This window comes from Notolepis coatsorum, assembly GCF_963971535.1.
Source record: "Notolepis coatsorum genome assembly, chromosome: 14".
NCBI lineage: Eukaryota > Metazoa > Chordata > Actinopteri > Aulopiformes > Paralepididae > Notolepis > Notolepis coatsorum.
The window spans coordinates 67,608,373-67,627,535 of record NC_140178.1 but is presented as its reverse complement, the minus strand read 5'-3'; the positions used below and the strand labels follow the sequence as shown (position 1 = coordinate 67,627,535).

The 19,163-nt window shown below is 44.0% G+C and overlaps 1 protein-coding gene across 2 annotated transcripts in view; it reads right to left on the bottom strand.

The window, feature by feature from the left end:
• crebbpb (CREB binding lysine acetyltransferase b) overlaps positions 1–19,163 on the bottom strand; it is a 202,247-nt gene that overhangs the window by 14,038 nt on the left and 169,046 nt on the right. Inside the window, exons 11-19 of one of the 2 annotated variants that reach the window (XM_084329454.1) lie at positions 16,990–17,052; positions 14,194–14,315; positions 13,323–13,496; positions 12,826–13,191; positions 11,082–11,255; positions 7,016–7,187; positions 6,361–6,479; positions 5,616–5,855; positions 763–851 (exon numbers count right to left, since the gene is read on the bottom strand). In XM_084329454.1, the coding sequence (XP_084185580.1) occupies positions 763–851; positions 5,616–5,855; positions 6,361–6,479; positions 7,016–7,187; positions 11,082–11,255; positions 12,826–13,191; positions 13,323–13,496; positions 14,194–14,315; positions 16,990–17,052 (1,519 nt within the window). The remainder of the gene's footprint in view (positions 1–762; positions 852–5,615; positions 5,856–6,360; positions 6,480–7,015; positions 7,188–11,081; positions 11,256–12,825; positions 13,192–13,322; positions 13,497–14,193; positions 14,316–16,989; positions 17,053–19,163) is intronic. The other variant, XM_084329455.1, reaches the window with a different exon arrangement.

Genomic DNA, 19,163 nt, shown 5'->3' with positions numbered 1-19,163 from the left:
TGGTTCAGGGTTAGCATGTATAGAGCTGGTTCAGGGTTAGCATGTAGAGCTGGTTCAGGGTTAGCATGTAGAGCTGGTTCAGGGTTAGCATGTAGAGCTGGTTCAGGGTGAGTATAGAGTATGTATAGAGTATATATAGAGTATCTATAGGAAGAATATGAGTACCACTCTAGGGTTACAGACTACTTCACACGAATATATGAAGTTCACTTTAACTTTAGAGGGCGAATCTCCTACCGTGACTGAGAAGTAACATGGTCCATACAGGCACATAGGGAAAAATATTCCAATTTTGCCTCTCTTAGAACTTGTTTCGTGTTCTGGGGCGGCCATTAAGTGCCGACTTTCTGCCACAAGTGGTTCATCATGTCGATGAGCTTCACTGCGTTTAAGCTGGGAATGACTGCAATTAATGGAACTGCGCTGCATCGGAATGGCTACTGGAGTGCAGTGGCAGATTCTGAGCAGCAGGGGGTGGATTGGAGCCGCTTGTGGGACCTGTTAATTCTTGTGAGGGTTAAGACGAGCTCATATCATGCATATTAAACTAAGACGCAATATACACCACATCATGCCTTCTGTGACGTTCTTCTATGAGAAATATCGGGTGAATAAAGCCCTTAAGGCTCCAATGTAGGTTGTATGCCAGCATCCAGAGCTCAGTTTTTATCTGTGACACAGTGCAGTAGCTTCGTCAGTCCTCATCAACTCTCACCTCACCCGTTGGCCCATCTTAAACCCCCAGTCAGCATCCAGTCTTACCTGTTCTGGTAGCTGTAGTAAGTACCATCCCTGGATATGGTGCACAGCTGCTTGCCATAGCAACACAGTGTCTGAGGGGAGAACTCATACTGTGGGACAGAAAAAGTTCAACTTCATATTAACATCTCTACATGGCCAGTAGTAATCTAGAGGCACGGTTGTTCAGTTCAACTTCATATTAACATCTCTACGTGGCCAGTAGTAATCTAGAGGCACGGTTCTTCAGATCAACTTCATATTAACATCTCCACATTGAGCCAGTAGTAGGGCTGTCACGATTCATGTCGATTTGCATATTCACGATCGACGCATTGTTGTTATTGTATGCCTTTTGGGGTGGAAATGGCAGACTTTCAAGGTCACAACATGCACAACATGTAATCGAATGAATCACATTCAAAATATAAATGACTTCTCATAATCACTTCTAATCACTATTCGTGATTCTGCCTAGAGCCAGGACTCGACAGTGCACGTTTCGCTCGCATTTGATAACTTCTGTGTTTCAAGTCAACTCCAGCTGGAAGGGAGGGGCTGAGCCCGATGCCCCCACCTTCAATTTGAGAAGCTATGACATCTAGCTCTTCAGCCCTGCGTTCTACAGTAGCCAGTGACAACTCCTATTGCGAGTTGCACTGTTTATTTTCTATTCTATTTCTTTTTGGGCTTTCTGTATTTTTTCGTCATTATAGTTGGGTCAAGAACCAAAATTCCGTGACCATTCTCTGGCTAAGATGTTTTGATGATTGATTTGACTTCTATGGACCTTTTATAAAATATTTAGCCCCTGTGTCCCTCCCAAAAACCCGGAATTTTTTGTCAGATGGCCAAATCCAAAATACCTGCTGACGCCATCTTGAAAAATTAACTCTTTTTCTAGAGCACCTAGAATCATGTATGAATACACTTTTTTGTGTAAGTCAACCATGACGATTCCAATTCTGACATCAGTTTGACTCTATGACATCAATTTGACCCAGAAATCCAAGATGGCCACCATCCAGTAGAGCAAAAATGTAGATAGAGACAGTAGAGCGAAAAATGTAACTTTTGAATGGGAAGGTAAGATTTGGTGTTTGGGCAGGGCTTCAGACTAACCTTTCCACTGATAGCACTGGTGCTACCAACTTTCCCAATAGCTAGCTAGCTAGCAACAACTAGTTAGCTAATATAGTCATTGTAGCCCTGTGTTTGGGGTTTGTTAACCCTTGTGTTGTGTTCGAAAGCCGTTTCTTTTAGGAGTTATTTTGATGTTCTGAGCTTGTGCTCAGCCTTCTGTTTCAAAAGGTATCTTGGACAACGCCATCTCGCCATTCCTTGACATGAAGAACTCCTGTTGACCTCGCTCATCCAGGCCTTCTTCTTCAACAGACTGCGAGTGTGTGTGTGTGTGCGTACGTGCGTGCATGTGTGTGTGCGTGCATGCGTGTGTTTACGTTCAAGAATAATATGAGTGTCCATATTCTGTGAGAAAGGTTGAGTTCCCGTGGGGGGAGGGGTACCAGAGGGATTGGGAGAACAGGTGCATGTTGCAAAAAGTAAGTGTTCCCGTGGAGGAAAGAGGTGGGGGTGGGGTGTTACTGAGGAGATGGCAGATTGTATTGTGCAGCTACACTGTATTACAGGCTGTGATGCCAACTCAGGCTTCTATGGCAAGGGTAAGTTGTGGGTGTATGACAAGGTGGCAAAGAGCCCTATGGCACGACGGCTGCTCTCACGGTGTGGAGATAGCCTTGACCTTGAGGAGGAGGTGCTAGAGGAGCTGTTCGAGTTCACACGACAAGAAGAGTAGCACCATGGCTGAGGCCCGTGCCACAAAGTGGAAGAGAATGAAGAACAAATCATTCATCCATCTCCCTCCAGATGCAGATAGCCTACGCCAACACTGCCTCCGTGCCAACTACTTGGCATATCTAGTAGTGCGCCATGCCTCCCTGAAGCATCACCCTTCGCCACTCGAACATGGCTGGGAGCTGGTGGGTGGTCGCTGTCGCCCTGTCTGCCACACACAAGCTGCTCTCCCAACACATCTACCTGCACCAGGGCCAGCTGAAGAAAGTGAGGAAGAGGAGAGTGAGGAGGATGATGATGAGAAGGGAGATGATGATGTTGGAGGAGGGGTGATTCATTGGAATCTGATGATTCAGAATCTAGTGAGGCAGAATGCTCTGATTCGGACTGATCATGACAAGTGGTTTCATTGTTAACCTGTTCAAGTTACAGCTATTTAAGAGTGTATTTTGAAGTATAATTAGTTATCTTGTCATACTGTACATTCATAAATTATTTTGCTGAGATCCTTATGAAGGTAGTTTGTTTAAAGTACAGCAGTACCATGGTAAAATTGGTTTTGACATTAAAAGTAAAATTTTCGCTCTACTAGATGGTGGCCATCTTGGATTTCTGGGTCAAATTGATGTCATAGAGTCAAACTGATGTCAGAATTGGAATTGTCATGGTTTACTTACACAAAAAAGTGTGTTCATACATGATTCTAGGTGCTCTGGATCAAAAGTTAATTTTTCAAGATGGCGTCAGCAGGTATTTTGGATTTGGCCATCTGACAAAAAATGCCGGGATTTTTGGGAGGGACACGGGTGCTAAATATTTAATAAAAGGTCCATAGAAGTCAAATCAATCATCAAAACATCTTAGCCAGAGAATGGTCATGGAATTTTGGTTCTTGACCAAACTATTATGCCAATTCGCTTCCTGGTCATTGCGCTCGGGGGGCTGAGCCCGTCTCTCTCTTTCTCTCTGTACGTTCAATGATGATGATCAATAAAGTAGCCAAAAGTTACACTATAAAAACTAACTGGATAGTTGATTATAATAAATATTATTAAGTCTGCTATAAAATATTCTCCCTCTCTCTTGTGTGTGTGTGTGTACATTTACTATAGGCTACTCTTTTTTGAATGGATTAGGCTAATTAGCTTTAACAATCCTGATTCCTGAGCCTATTTTATTCAAAATGAAGATATTGATTTAAATATGTATATAGCCTATATATCAAAAATACATTTGAATCGTATCTCCTGTGCTGGCACAAGCAATACCATAGCGTGAAGTGGATAGATAACACACAATACATACACTAATTCATTATATATTATGTTGATTCTTCTGGTCGACTAATCGATAAAATAATCAACAGATTAATCAATAAAATAATCGTTAGTGACAGCCCTAGCCAGTAGTAATCTACGGAGGCATGAATGTGGTTTGTTCATATATAGATCAACATTTCAATTATAAAAGGTCTTAATCAGGACATTATTTTCAGTGATTTGTTCTACATATTACGTATACATTTCTTATTATTTTATGGGTATATATGAGTATTTGCTCAACATTTTGCTTGTTTTATTTTTTATTCATGTACAAGAAAGAAAGTAGGCATATTTATAGATGTGTTGATTAGGTTTTGTATTTGTATCAATGACAATGTATCGTTGTTAGTCAACAATTAACAGCAGTAGCCCAGACCCTGCATGAACCAACCCCCCTCCTGTCTCACCTTCCTGCCACAGCAGTAGCCCAGACCCTGCAACCAACCCCCCTCCTGTCTCACCTTCCTGCCACAGCAGTAGCCCAGACCCTGCAACCAACCCCCCTCCTGTCTCACCTTCCTGCCACAGCAGTAGCCCAGACCCTGCAACCAACCCCCCTCCTGTCTCACCTTCCTGCCACAGCAGTAGCCCAGACCCTGCAACCAACCCCCCTCCTGTCTCGCCTTCCTGCCACAGCAGTAGCCCAGACCAGGGTTTTACCGGTATTTGACCGGCAAAATCTGTTGAAGTCCGACATATTTAATCTCTCCGGTCATAATGTCCGGTGAAAATAATTCCCTCTAAGCACAATTTGATTATTTGAATTGTATTAAAATAGGCTAAAATTAAATAGCCTATGCGATGAACGAAACAATCATTACATTTGTTTCATCGTTGCTTCACCAAGCAGGTCTAATAATGACAACGATGTTGTCAGCGGGAGCTTGGTGCTAAATTTGCGAGAAGCATGCAGCTGCAGAGCCGCAGTCCCAGAGAGCTGTGCCCGCACAGTGCAGTACTCCAATTCAGCCATTGGCAATTCAGCTGTTGGGTGGGGGGCGCTGCTGAGCGGTCCCCAGACCAAACCTGAAAACACTGCTGCTCTGCAGCTGCATGCACTCGCAAATCTAGCACCAAGCTCCCGCTGACAACATCGTTGTCATTATTAGACCTGCTTGGTGAAGCAACGATGAAACAAATGTAATGATTGTTTCGTTCATCGCATAGGCTATTTAATTTTAGCCTATTTTAATACAATTCAAATAATCAAATTGTGCTTAGAGGGAATTATTTTCACCGGACATTATGACCAGCACCAAGTCGTTGGGAGGTGGAGATATACATCACGCAAACCCACGATAATGTTGCCGTCTCTCTCTGCCAAATTTCTCAGTTCTTCGCTTGATATAATTAATACAAATGTCCAATATAACGGAATTCGTTAGCTCATAAAAATGTGATTATAACAGACTGCTGTTTATTAATGTCGGGCAGACTGCCCACCGACACCTCAAGTCGGCAGCAGCACGAAGTCTCGAGGGACTTATTTTATTTGGAATATATTAATGACTGTATATATGCAAAAGTAGCCTAGTTTTAAGTTAAAATATTATAAATGCCTTGAGGATGTCATTCTTTATATAGGCCTATCAATTGTTTTTAAGCTCAATAAACTCTGACCGGAATTGATCCCATTTGTCCGGTAGATTGAAATCTACCGGACACTCAGACCGGCAAAAAAAAATTCTAACGGAAACCCTGGCCCAGACCCTGCATGAACCAACCCCCCTCCTGTCTCACCTTCCTGCCACAGCAGTAGCCCAGACCCTGCATGACGGAGTCGATCTCGGCCTCGAACACCTCGGCCAGCTTGGTGCAGTACTTGTAGACGCGGGACGTCTTGCGGTTGTAGACCCAGGCGTTGTTGAACATGACCCAGATGTCGTCAACGTACTGCCAGGGCTCCTGGTACTGTCCCGTGTCCAGCTTCCTCTTGATAGTGGACAGGTCTATAGGGTTCTTCACTATGTCAAAGTAGTCCTGGGGGGGGAAGAGTATAGAATAGAATAGAAATACTTTATTCATCCCGAGGAAAATTTGGCACTAGAAATCGCTCACGGTAAACGGTAAACATTTAGGGAGACAAACCAAGTCACGAACGAAGAATAAATTAAGCCTAAGAATACCCAGCTCCGGGATATACATTTCCTATGTTATGTTTATACATTTTTTTTTTATATAAAATATACAGTAAAATATACAGAAGTCTACAGTAAGTGTACAGTAAGTAATATTGTAAAATATACAATAAAATATACAGAGGTGTACAGTAAGTGTAATATTGAATATTGTAAAATATACAAAAGTCTACAGTAAGTGTAATATTGCACAGTGTTGTTTTAAAAGTAAAAGTCCAGGAAGATGGTAACTGTCACCCTGTGCTCAGTGATGCATTATAAAGTCTGATGGCTGTCGGAATGAAGGACTTCCTGTGCTGTTCAGTGAGTGAGTGAGTGAGTGAGTGAGAGAGAGGACGTCCACTCACAGGAATGCCCAGCAGCATGGGGTCTACAGGCTGTCTGAAGGGCAGTGACTCTGGGTCTTGTCTGTAGAGCGCCTCTAGTGTGGGCATCAGGGCCTGTCTCAGCTCCTCTGGCTTGAAGACTGGAGGGAGGCAAGAATCACGTTTAATACCAACCACTGAAACGGTCGGTATCTGTCCACAGAGGCGTATGGCAAGGTTAATTATGCTAATAAAATATCCTATGTGACCTGGCACTGCTTAGCTAAATGGCGGCATTTATATAGTGCTTTTATCCAAAATGCTTTACAGCGTATACCTCACATTCACAAAACGATGACGGAGGCAACCATGCAAGGTGCCAATATGCTCATCGGGAGCAGTTAGGGGTTAAGTGCCTTGCTCATGGACACTTCGACGCGCTTCCAGGAGGAGCTGGAATCTAACCGGGAACCTTCAAATTACCTCTTGAGCTACTGCCGCACCCTTAACGGTTAATTCTTCATTTGCAGAAATTACTCCCCCAAGAAGTAGTGCCTAAAGAGAGTAGCTAAGCAATCTGAAATATTTAGGTCAGTCATTACTTTACTTTGCAAACAGTTAATTATGATGAATGGGTAAAGACTTGATCACACCATAAACATTTCCTAACCCTGGAATCAGCAGTCTGCATCCTTACTTTTCTTGCGGTTCTGAGTGGGGGAGGTGGTTGACGTGCTGTTGGTATCGTCCTCCTCTTTGGGTTCTGCCTTGATGTCCGGCTTCTTGTCCTCCGTCTCCATTGGCTCCTGCTTTGGCTCCGCCCCGTCTGGCTCCTTCTTCACCATCGGGGGTTTGGTGTCCTCGTCCTGCTTTTGGGACACAGAGAGTAAGCCAAATGTCCTACGGTCATATGTGGTCAAGAGATGAATTGCAAACACAAAAGTACTCATTTGGAGACATAAACCCCCCCCCCCCCCCCTCGGATTTGATGAATGGCCACAATTTGATGCACTGGTGAATGTGAAATCATTATACTAATCATAGGGGCAACACCAGTGGTGCAGCGGTATGTTGGTGTAAACACTCAAAGCCTTGTGGGAACGTTTTGCCATACAGCTAGCCTCGATGTTAGTTCTTGCCTAAACCTAACCATCATCAGTTATCAGTTACAAACCTATTCCTTTTCCAGACTTTAGTAGTAGCTTTACTATCCACTAACTGTATTCTGACACCAAGTAGTTATTTCAAGTTAGCTGCTAACTAGGGATGTCCGATATTATCGGACAATATTTGCATTAAAATGTGATATCGGAATGGATTTGATGCGTTTGAAGTAGGGCTGGGCGATATGGCCAAAAAACGTTATCGCGATAAAATTATAAAATTATTTTCATATAACTCAATATCGATAATTATCGTCGATATAATGTCTGTCAAGTTTAATTAACTTATGCCCGGCGCCGATGGACGGGCTATTAATAGACTTGTTTTGCTGCTGCGAATGTCTCGAGTTGATGTCGTCATCAGTCCGCGCACGTTAGCAGTTAGCCAGAGCAAGCAGTGTATCCCATGACAATGTACTAAATATCCCTAAAATACTCCGTTCCGCCCCAATACATTGCAACAACGTCCACCGTATACCCCACACTACTATAACCGTGGCGTCAGAATTCACGCCACACACACACTCGGCACGTAAACTATAAAATAGCGCCGTGCAAGCTAATTATCCTAGCCAGCCAAACTATAAAATTGTGCCGTGCAAGCTAATTATCCTAGCCAGCCATGTTTCCAATGTACTAAATATCCCTAAAATACTGTTCCGCCCCAATACATTGCAACGACGTCCACCGTATACCCCACACTACTATAACCGTGGCGTCAGAATTCACGCCACACACACACTCGTAAACTATAAAATAGCGCCGTGCAAGCTAATGATCCTAGCCAGCCTTGTTTACTACCCAGAGGTGCAGCGCGGGTCTCCTTCGCTCTCGGCCATCTCCTTCACTGATTGGTTGTTAGTGCGTGTGCTCATATCCAAGCTTGGAAAATCGATATATCGAAACTTTGCGACCACGTTTCATGTTTATTTCGATGAAATAATTTATCGCGATAGTTATCGTTTAATCGCCCAGCCCTAGTTTGAAGCTATGGTTTGAGGTGGACAACTATACAACTTATTGTGCAGCTTGAATGAAAATCACCTGTTGATGTGTGTAACTATGCTATTTGGATACGATTTTCACATGTCTGCTAAAAAACGCCCAGAACAATATCCAAATAAATGGCCGTCACTCACGGAGGAAAATGTGTATTTGCACCAAATCACATGGAGGTTCAAAACACCTAAATAGAATTGTCCATGTTTTAAAAACAAAAATTCCCTGGTAAACTATAGAGTTATTCAACAAAACACTAGAGGCGGGATCCACAAAGAATGGATTGCACAGTGCTTTTATTAACAGATTGTAGAATGGGTAGAATACAGTAAGGCTCAATACACACAATTGTTATGGGGATACAGACCAGAGAAAGACTTTCGTCTTGTTTACACCAGGGTCCCCCATTTTCAATTCATAATGAATTGTAAGTAGGGTGCAACTAGCGAGTGGAGAGTAATTTTTGTTGTATGCTCACACAAATGTAATGTGTGATGGTGGGGACTTTACACTGCACCAGAAAATAAAGGGTAGGTTCCCCTGAATCATAAAAGGTATAACACTTGATACCGACTCAAAGAATGAGCTCAGAATTGGCGGAGAAAAATATAACACTATGTAAGTTAACAGCCCTGAAAAATACTCCACCAAATTCGAATAGGGCTGGGTATTGTTTGAACATTTTCAATACCAATACGGATACCTTCTATTCAGCACTGATACTATAACAGTACTTTTTCAGTCATTTGGGCATGGTTGTCGCAGGAAGCGTACCCCGCCTTAGGGCTGGGCGATATAACGATAACGATAAATATCGCGATATATTTTAATAATTGATATCGAATATCAAAAAAAAAAAAAAAAAAAAAAAACGTTTTTTTTTTTTTTTTTGACCGGCAGTTTTAAAACCAGAGACAGTGGACAGACATGTCTTTCTTACCTGCAACTTAAAGTAATGGCTTTGCTTGTCCAAATGACAATACTGACCAAATTGAGATTTATTTTTCTCTTGTCCATTTATTTTGTTTGCTTTCTAATTTAAAATACAGTTTGAAACCGTCTGTACACAGTAGGCTATGTGTGCTAGCAGAACTAGACTCCAGTCACGAGTCACGGTGCACATGTGTTTGCGCCAAAATATCGAAAATAAACTAGCAGAGCCAGAACTGTTCAACTCCCCTGGAGCCACAGCCAGCAGAGAAGCCGGTTTACTTTAGCTTTTAAACCAGCTGCAGCCTGAGAACTGGAGTGTGAGGGGATGTAACACTAAAGATGGCGGCAATGACAAAGAATTGCTGCAAAATAAACATACATCTGTTGTTAATTTTTTATTTATTTTTTTAATACTTATAACAATTCGATAATTATCGATATCGAGAAATATGATAACATTATCATATCGTTATCGCGATATGATTTTTTTCCATATCGCCCAGCCCTACCCCGCCTACTAGCTTGTTTCTCGGACATCAAGGAATGGCCTGCAACTAAACAAAGCTAAATCTTAAATAATCATATTCGGCCCCCCAAATTCCACCCACTCCCTCCCTCCTTTCAGAACTTGGCACCTTAGCCTCAAATGTCTGACGCTCAGCCCGCAACCTTGGCGTATTCTCTGACCCACACATATCCTTCAACACCCAAGTTACGAAAGTAATTAAGTCCTGCTACTACCAGACCAGGAACATCGCCAAAATTAAATATTCTTTGTCCTCTGCAGACCTTGAAACAGTCATACATGCTTTCATTTCTTCGCGATTAGATTATTGTAACTCCCTCTATTCAGGCATCAACAAAAAAGCCATATCACGTCTCCAGATGGTGCAGAACTCTGCGGCACAACTTCTCACCAACACAAGAAAACGCAACCATATAATACCCATCCTGGCTGCTTTACACTGGCTGCCTGTGAGCTACAGAATTGATTTTAAGGTTTTATTGATTACTTAAGCCCTACATGGACTGGCCAGCTACATTGTGGACTTGTTGGAACCCCATATTCCGGAACGCTGCCTCAGATACGTGGATAAGGCCCTCCTGGTTCCTTACAAAACTAGCCCGGTCACCCATGCTCTGGAACACCTTGCCCTTGGATCTTAGGCTAGCAGAGTCAGTGTCCTCTTTTAAGTCACTTTTAAAAAGACATGTATATTAAATGTTTTTCCTAAGGTTATGGGTTTAGGTCAGCTCTGATTGCTTAAACCGTTTCATCAATCTGACAACAAATACTGTTTGAAATGTTTTTTGTCTCTTTATTTTTTTGCCTTTGCCGTTTGCTGTTTTTAACATGTCTGTAAAGCACTTTGTAACTTTGTTTGGAAAAGCGCTATACAAATCAAATTCATTCATTCATGATGCAGGTAGTAAAACTGCTTCCTGGTGAGGGCATGCGCTCTGGCTCTGAGGCAATAGCTAACAGGCAACGTGTACCCAAAGAGCTTTGTGTTGATTTGTCATTCAAGTCATGTTGAATACAATAACGCCGATAGATTGTTTGACTCAACATTTTTCAATACCAGGTGGTATTAATTGTTTTCCACCGATACCTTGATGATAATGATGGTCAATACCCAGCCCTAACGATTAATATAATGTCCGTACCTCCATCTTTATGTCCACCTGCTTCTTCCCAGAGCTGCAGTCGTCGTCGTCCTCTTTCAGCTCAGGTTTGGCCTCAGAGCCACCGAGGTCCGGCAGGGCCTGCTGAGAGCTGAGCTCCGCCACAGACCCGGGGGTGGGCACCCGGTTGTCTATACTGGCCGCTGACTGGGAGAGCTTCAGGAGGAGAGGAGACGCGTTAAGCACCAGGTCATATACAAAGTGCTGCACTGGGCAGCAACACACTAGCTTATGAAACGACTAGGAAGTAGGAATGTTGATAAACATTATATATACATACAGCATTATTTCTGATCAATAAATCGGGAGAATTATTCTTTAATATGGTGTCCTTTAGAGTAGGGATACTCAATTAGATCTGCAGTAGTCAGTCTGTGATCCTGTTAACTATTTTGTTCAAAGTCTGTCTACAATGGACCGTACGTACTTATTCAGGAAATAAGAATTATGTGTGATAGAGACACACATCAACAGAACAGGAAATGTACATAACTAGAAGGATGCACCCTGTACAGTGCAGATGTTTTCCAAGGTACATAACTAGAAGGATGCACCCTGTACAGTGCAGATGTTCTCCAAGGTACATAACTAGAAGGATGCACTCTGTACAGTGCAGATGTTTTCCAAGGTACATAACTAGAAGGATGCACTCTGTACAGTGCAGATGTTCTCCAAGGTACATAACTAGAAGGATGCACCCTGTACAGTGCAGATGTTCTCCAAGGTACATAACTAGAAGGATGCACTCTGTACAGTGCAGATGTTCTCCAAGGTACATAACTAGAAGGATGCACTCTGTACAGTGCAGATGTTCTCCAAGGTACATAACTAGAAGGATGCACTCTGTACAGTGCAGATGTTCTCCAAGGTACATAACTAGAAGGATGCACCCTGTACAGTGCAGATGTTCTCCAAGGTACATAACTAGAAGGATGCGCTCTGTACAGTGCAGATGTTCTCCAAGACGCAACAATCTACCCACTTTGCCACGACTTTCACACTAATTTGACTGGTTACATGTTTTCTTGGATTGGATCTGGGGGTCTTACAGTTTGGGCATCAACTATCAAAATAATACATATTGATACCATCAGCAGACATCACAATGGGAGAACACACATCAAATGTCATCATGATCAGACAAGCTCATGTTTTTGAGTTTTGTGAGAATAGCGCCACCAATGACTAACATTTTCACAGGGCTCCTCACTATATTTGTCAAGTTTGGTGCAAATTGAGCCAAGCGTTCACAAGTAACACATCAATTCCTGTTCAGTTTCAGATATTCTGGTGGTCAGATGGTTTGGCCTATCATATATGTAAACAATACATCTAAAGATGTTGGTCCCTAGATGCCACACAGCAAGTAAGAAATAGGGGGAAAACTATCTTCCTCTAAGGGTCATGAATGATCAGTTAATCGAGTCATAACCTTTCAGTTTGGCCTGATGGTGTCGCTAGCGGAAAGGACAGGTGGTCACCAAAATCAATAGGTTTCTTACTCTTGGTGTCATGAATGTGCACACCAAATATCCTGTTTACAGACAAACGGATAGACCAAAGGGGGTGAAAACATAACCTCTTTGGTAAATATGCAATAATATTTATAAATAAATAATATGGTAAATAAATAGGTACATGTAAATATGAAAAAGTAATGGTCTCTGCTTTAGAGGAAAAGGTTTGTTTGGAGCAGTGAAGAAAGCGCGTGTTTCTGGAGTCTCACCGGTGTGCTGGGGTGTTGCGGCTGCACGGAGGTGGGCTGCTGCACCTGGCCAGGCGGCTCAGGCTGGGGCTGCAGGGGCGTGAGTGGCTGAGAGGGGGCGGGCGGCGTGCCCAAGGCCGAGGGTGGGCCAGGGAGGCCGCTGGGGACATGGGTCGGGGTCGAGGAAGGTCCACCTGTAGAGGCGGGGGCGGAGGGCTGAACCTGGGGCTGCGGGGGCACGTGGTGCTGCTGCTGGAGCTGCTGCAGGTTAGCGGGGGCGTTGGGTGGAGGAGGGGTGGCGCGGAGCGGAGGTTGGACTACGGGGCCACAGGGCAGCTGAGGGCCCAGGGAACCCAGTGCATTCAGGGGGAGGTTAGAGTTCTGCTGCTGCAGGGGAGAGAGAGATGCACAGTTAACACTCCCCACGCACGCAATGTACATACCAGTCCACCCACCCAAACGGTATGTATAGCCAAGTCCCATTCGCTAGCAGTAGTGTGTAGTAGTGTTCGTCTCACCTGTGAGACAGTGACCTGGGCATTGGGCTGCTGGCCCAGGCCTACATTCAGGGTCATGGCTCCGCCGCCTGCCAAGGGGAACTGGCCCTGGTTGCCTGGCTGGCCCACCATGCTGTTAGCATGACCGCCCATCATGCCTGGAGCCTGGGGCATTCTCGACGGCGACATGCCCATCTGGAAGATAGGAGAGAGGGGAAGAGAAAGAGGGAGAAACCATGATAGAAGTTGACATCTAGCATTGAACATTTGCCAAATGAAACAACCTGCCTCTGAATGGAATGCGCGACACACACACAACAGTACATCCTCGGAAGGCCCTGTGGCAGGACTGAGGAAAAAACACCACGCTGATTCGAAGGCCACATGGCAGGAGATCAAGAGCCGAGGGGGGACATTAAACGGCAGTGATCTAGACACGGGGCACTGCCACCGCTTCATTACAGACTGCTTCAGCGACAGCCAGCCAATCACTGGACCGAGACGGGCAGTCCGCCAGCCAATCACAAGGGTCAGCGGCAGGCTGCAGACGTAAAGTATATATTGTACATGTCATGGAAGGAGTGAAAATGGATCCTTGTGATATGAGCAAGGTTCCAGCACATCACTGCTAGTCAAACACTTTTCCATGACCGTCACTCGTCTGTCCTCTGACGAAGCCCTTTCTGAGGGCGGTCTTAAGCTTCTTTGAACACCTAGCCTTATTGGGACGGCTGCCAAGGCGGCGGGGCAGAAATCTATATCCAGGTCACAGAGGAGAGGAGAGGAGGTGGTAGCCGAGAAACAAGACACACCCAGAGGAAGAGGCAGGCAGAGAGGGAGAAGCAGGAGAGGGAGCGAGAGCAAGAGAAAGAGGGAGAAAAAGAGATCTCACCCCTGGGACGGAGCTCATGTTCATCTGCTGTGGGTGGTTCATGGGGGAGACGGCGCGCGCGCCCATGGGAGCCTGAGACATCTGCACGTTCTGCATCGCCATAGGATTAAACTGATTGATTCCTGTGGGGACAAACACACACGCACAATTAGAGGCCTGTTTACACTAAGCACAGTTGTTGTAATTAAATTACTGAATCAGCTTCCTTCAAATCATTAAGAGGTTACGAAGTCATTAATTTATCATGACGACTTGGGTAAAACACGTAATACAGGTGCACGCAGGTTAACTCAGAGGAACTCGCAATTATTAGAGTTTACAATTCACCAAATTCTCATTTGTTTATCAAGGTGCAGTGATGTGGAATGATATACAAAATCTAATAGAAACATGTTCCACTTTAAATATATTTAAAAGTAAGCTTAAAAAAGAACTACAGATCCTGTAGTCTATAGTATACATGTGTATTTGTGTAAAGTCTTTTAAATTCCCCCCCCCAACATTATAATAGTTGTATAATGCTGTATTGTATGTATCTGTGTGTATGAGAGAGGGATATGCGCATGTGTTTGTGCATAATGTGGGGGGGGGGGGGGGGGGGGGATTTCTTTTTGTGTAGTTATCCTATATAGGTTTAAGAGGGGAGGTCGCTTATAAGCCCTTGGGTTTTTTGACCTTTGCTGCACATTTTAACTGTTCTTCTTTTTACTTATTTTATCCCAGAATATATGTTTGTAAGTGCGAATAACAATAAATAAATAAAAAAATAAAATTCACCAAATTGCTTTCGGTAATCAAACAAATTAGCATACACACAACAGAAGGATGCTTGTCTGTCAAATGGCCACAGGAGATACAGCAATCGATGAGTGGAGAGCTTAGCGAGAGGCTGAGCTCAGAGGATAACTCTTAAAAAACCCATATTATGCCCATTTCCCAATTTAATATTTACAAACATTTGCATGTTTTTATGGTCAGAAAGCACAGTTACAGCTGTACAGGCTGTGTGGGGTCTCACTCAGGAAATTCAGATCAAACTGTCAAAACTAGGGGTTGCAGATCAAATATGAACGAAGAAGCAGCATTAGCATATCCTATTTCTCACCTAAAACCGTTTAGAAAGAAAAAGAGAATGTTTACAAGCAAGCTGCCATCTTGGAAAAACAGACACAGAAGTCAGGACCAGAGCATGTTATAATACTATTGTGTTACATAGTGAAGTAGATGTGTAATGCAAGAAAGGCTGGACTACAAATTTGGCTTTTCAGGCAGTTCAGAAGCAGTGATTTCTGTTGGAGAGAATAACTCCCTTTGAAGTGGACTTTGGATTTTCTACAGCTATATAAACACACTAAGCATACAATGGCCTCTCTAACACAATGGACGCCAGACCCGAGATAAGTCGGGTTAACTGGCCATCGCTCGAGTGCCAAACCCGAGAAAAGTCAGGTTTTAATCGTTATTTCTTTAATTCGCTATATCCATCCAGCCTGATGTTATCATTGGGAATGGCTCTGAGATCGCAAGCGGCCAATACCGCCGCCTAACGCCTTGCGGCCGCTATTGCACTCTGAAACTATGTGGTTTGTTTTCTAGGCCGAGCTGCGGCGTGGGGGCGGGGTCTAAACAAGCGCTTATAGGGATGGCTTTGACGAGGGTCCCCGGCCGCCCGTTCATGTGCAATGCTGGATAACTTTGGACACACGATCGCGATCAGTATTTGGAATGGCGATCAGATAATTGGATTATTCTTTTTGCAGTACATCATAGACAAGGTAAGGACTATATGTTATCAATCTTGCGTTGATCCGATAATTTCGCAGCGTGTGTCTGTAATGTACTGTGTAATGTATGCCGTTGGTGGCAATCGAAGTATAGAAAAACAACCTCCCAGGGCGGCCGGGTAGCGCAGCGGACTAAGCGTCTGCCTACCACCGCAGACACTGGTATCGAATGCAGCTGTCAGCGGTACCTCCGGCTTGGTCGGTCGTCCATACTGACACAATTGGCAGTGTCAGCGGGTGGGAAGCCGGTGGGGTGTATCCTGGCCGTTGTAAACAGCGACTCCTACAGTTCGGTAGGGGCACCTGCACAGCGAGGGAGGGAGCTGGGGGAGGTAGTGTGATCCTCCCACGCGGTACACTCCCCCAATGAGTCCTCGCTGTCATGTGAAAAGAAGTGGTGGGCTGGCTACACATGTGTCGGAGGAGGCATGTGGGTAAGTCTTCACCCTCCCAGACCGACGGTAGGGGGTAAGTGCGCAACGACCAGGAAGGGAATTGGCATAACGACTAACATTGGGATGGGAGAAAAAGTACGGAGGGGGGAGATACATTTTTTTTTATTTTTTGTTTACAACCTCCCACCCCACCCTTTCGTGCATGCATGATGAAACATAATACCGATAATCTAGCGTTGATTTCAGATTTATTCAATAATCAGGCGAGAAATGGCACAATTAAAACTAAAGCGCTGTTTGGCGGAGTTTCCGGGGATTACACAGGATCACTCTAAAACTATACTCATATTCACCACGGTATAAAACGGAAATGTATGGATGAAAAGATTATCCGTTTTTTTGCATGTTGACCGGAAGAAACTCACTGACAATCGACGTTATTAGATCCATAATATTTAATATAGGTTTAGCACTGCAAACACCGGAATTTATCCCCATTGAACAGAGCGCTGGCACACAACGGCCAAACGCCCATAGCGACCTCTGGCTCTGAACCTGTTAAGGAATTGAAGAGCATTATTAGGTGGTTTCTGTCGAGTGGAGGTGAGCACTCTTACCTTGAGACACCTGCATGCGGTTCATGATCTGGTTTGGCACATTGGGCATCGGCACGGGTCCATCTGGGAGGGGAAGACAGACCACCGTTTCAATGGAGTTCCTTGTGACACATGGATCACATACATCTTATCCATACTGACTAACATTAAATCCTACACCAGAATAAGTAAAAATGCATGTATCTCCAAAATAGCAATTAGTGCCTCCAAGTGGCACTACCTGGCTAACTGGCACTACATTTACATTTAGCTGACGCTTTTAACCAAATCGACTTACAAGTCATCAGGAAGGGCACAGCTCTATCAGCTGAGTAACAATGTTCATCAAAGTGTTGAGTGCTACAGTTTAGGTTAGTATATTAGGACAAGTGCATGACAATAAGGTTAGTTAGGGTTAGATTTCCCCCCCCCCCCCCAATTCAGATAATGGTTGAAGAAGTGCATCTTTAGGTGACGGCGAAAGATTGGACGGGTTTCGGCTGTCCTAACTGGGGTGGGCAGTTCGTTCCACCATTGTGGGGCAAGGACTGGAGAATGGAGAACCTGCCTTTTCTCAGTCCTTGCCCCACAATGGTGGAATGAACTGCCCTCCACAGTTAGGACAGCCGAAACCCCGTCCAATCTTTCGCCATCGACTAAAGACGCACTTCTTCAACCATTAGCTGAAATTTAAACAAATACATTTTATATATATATTTTTTTAACCCTAACTAACCTTACTGTCATGCACTTGTCCTAATAAACTAACCTACACTGTAGGGCTGTCCCCAACTAAGGATTTGGATGGTCGACTATGATTGGCCAAAATTTGCCGTTAGTCGACTATTGGTCGACAATTAAAAAAAAAAAAAAAAAAAATATATATATATATATATATATATATATATATATATATATAATATATATATATATATTTTTTTTTAACATTTCTTTTATCATTCCATTTGGGCTGTGGGGGGTGCTTAATGTCGGAAGGAGTCGACGGAAGGCTTCTTGTCCTCTGCAAAAGCATGCAATTGGTCCACTGATGGATACATCTTGATATTTGTCTTGATTTGTCTTATCTTATAGTGTGTTCATTAGATGGGTGAAATCCTCTTTCAATGCCTCCGTGCCTGTTTTCGTAGGCAGTTAGCCTCTGGTATGCGTGCCATTAGCGTTAGCCACACTTCTAGGCCTCTTTTCGTTTGGAAAGAATGATACAAAATAATAATTTATATATATATATATTCGACTAAGAGGTTGGCCAGTCGACTACGGCTCCTTTCGACCGATTAGTCGACTAATAGGGGTCAGCCCTACTACACTGTAGCACTCAACACTTTGATGTACATTGTTACTCAGCTGATAGAGCTGTGCCCTTCCTGATGACTTGTAAGTCACTTTGGATAAAAGCGTCAGCTAAATGACTAAATGTAAATGTAAGGTCTGAGGCTACATTTAGACGGAGAGAGTCTGAACAGAAACCGCAAAAGTCGTCTTGCGGTCTCACTTTTAATTTTGCGTTTAGACTAGCGTTTTGGGATGGAATTCTGCGTGCAGACGACGCTGTAACGACTCGAGACGACGGAGCCCCACTGTCACACGATTGGCGCATATGTCACATGACGTGCTGTGAAGACCCGCCCTACTCTGCCTCTGATTCGCAGACTGTGGGTGGGGAATGTGATTGGACCAAAGCAGAGTCACTCAGACAGTGGGTCCAGTACTAATAGTTGTGATAGCCGCGGGACAGATTCTTGTGTATTTAAAAGTACTGCCAATGTAGCCTTCAGGTGATCGCCATGGATAGAATCTATAGACATGCTTTGTTTACGCTTCTAGGCTACTGGCGCATGCCTGTGATGTAAGCAGTACGCGCGACGAGCGCCTTGACAACCCTTTCGTCATCGTTTTATGCGGTTTGACAGTTTAGATGATAGCGCAAAGGTTTATCGTTTCTAGGAATTCCACCCTGGAAGGTGGTCTCACTTTTTTACGGTTTCACCCCGTAAAAACGCCGTTTTCGTATAAACGAAAGGCACATCCGATTTTTTTTTTTGCGGATTCACCTGCTAGCGTTTCCGTCTAAACAGGGCCTGAGAATAGGCGGCTTCTCCTTGATGACCCTCCCGGAGCCCGGATAGGAGTGGGTCTGAAACGGCCAGAAGATACAGAGTGTAGGGGTCTTGAGG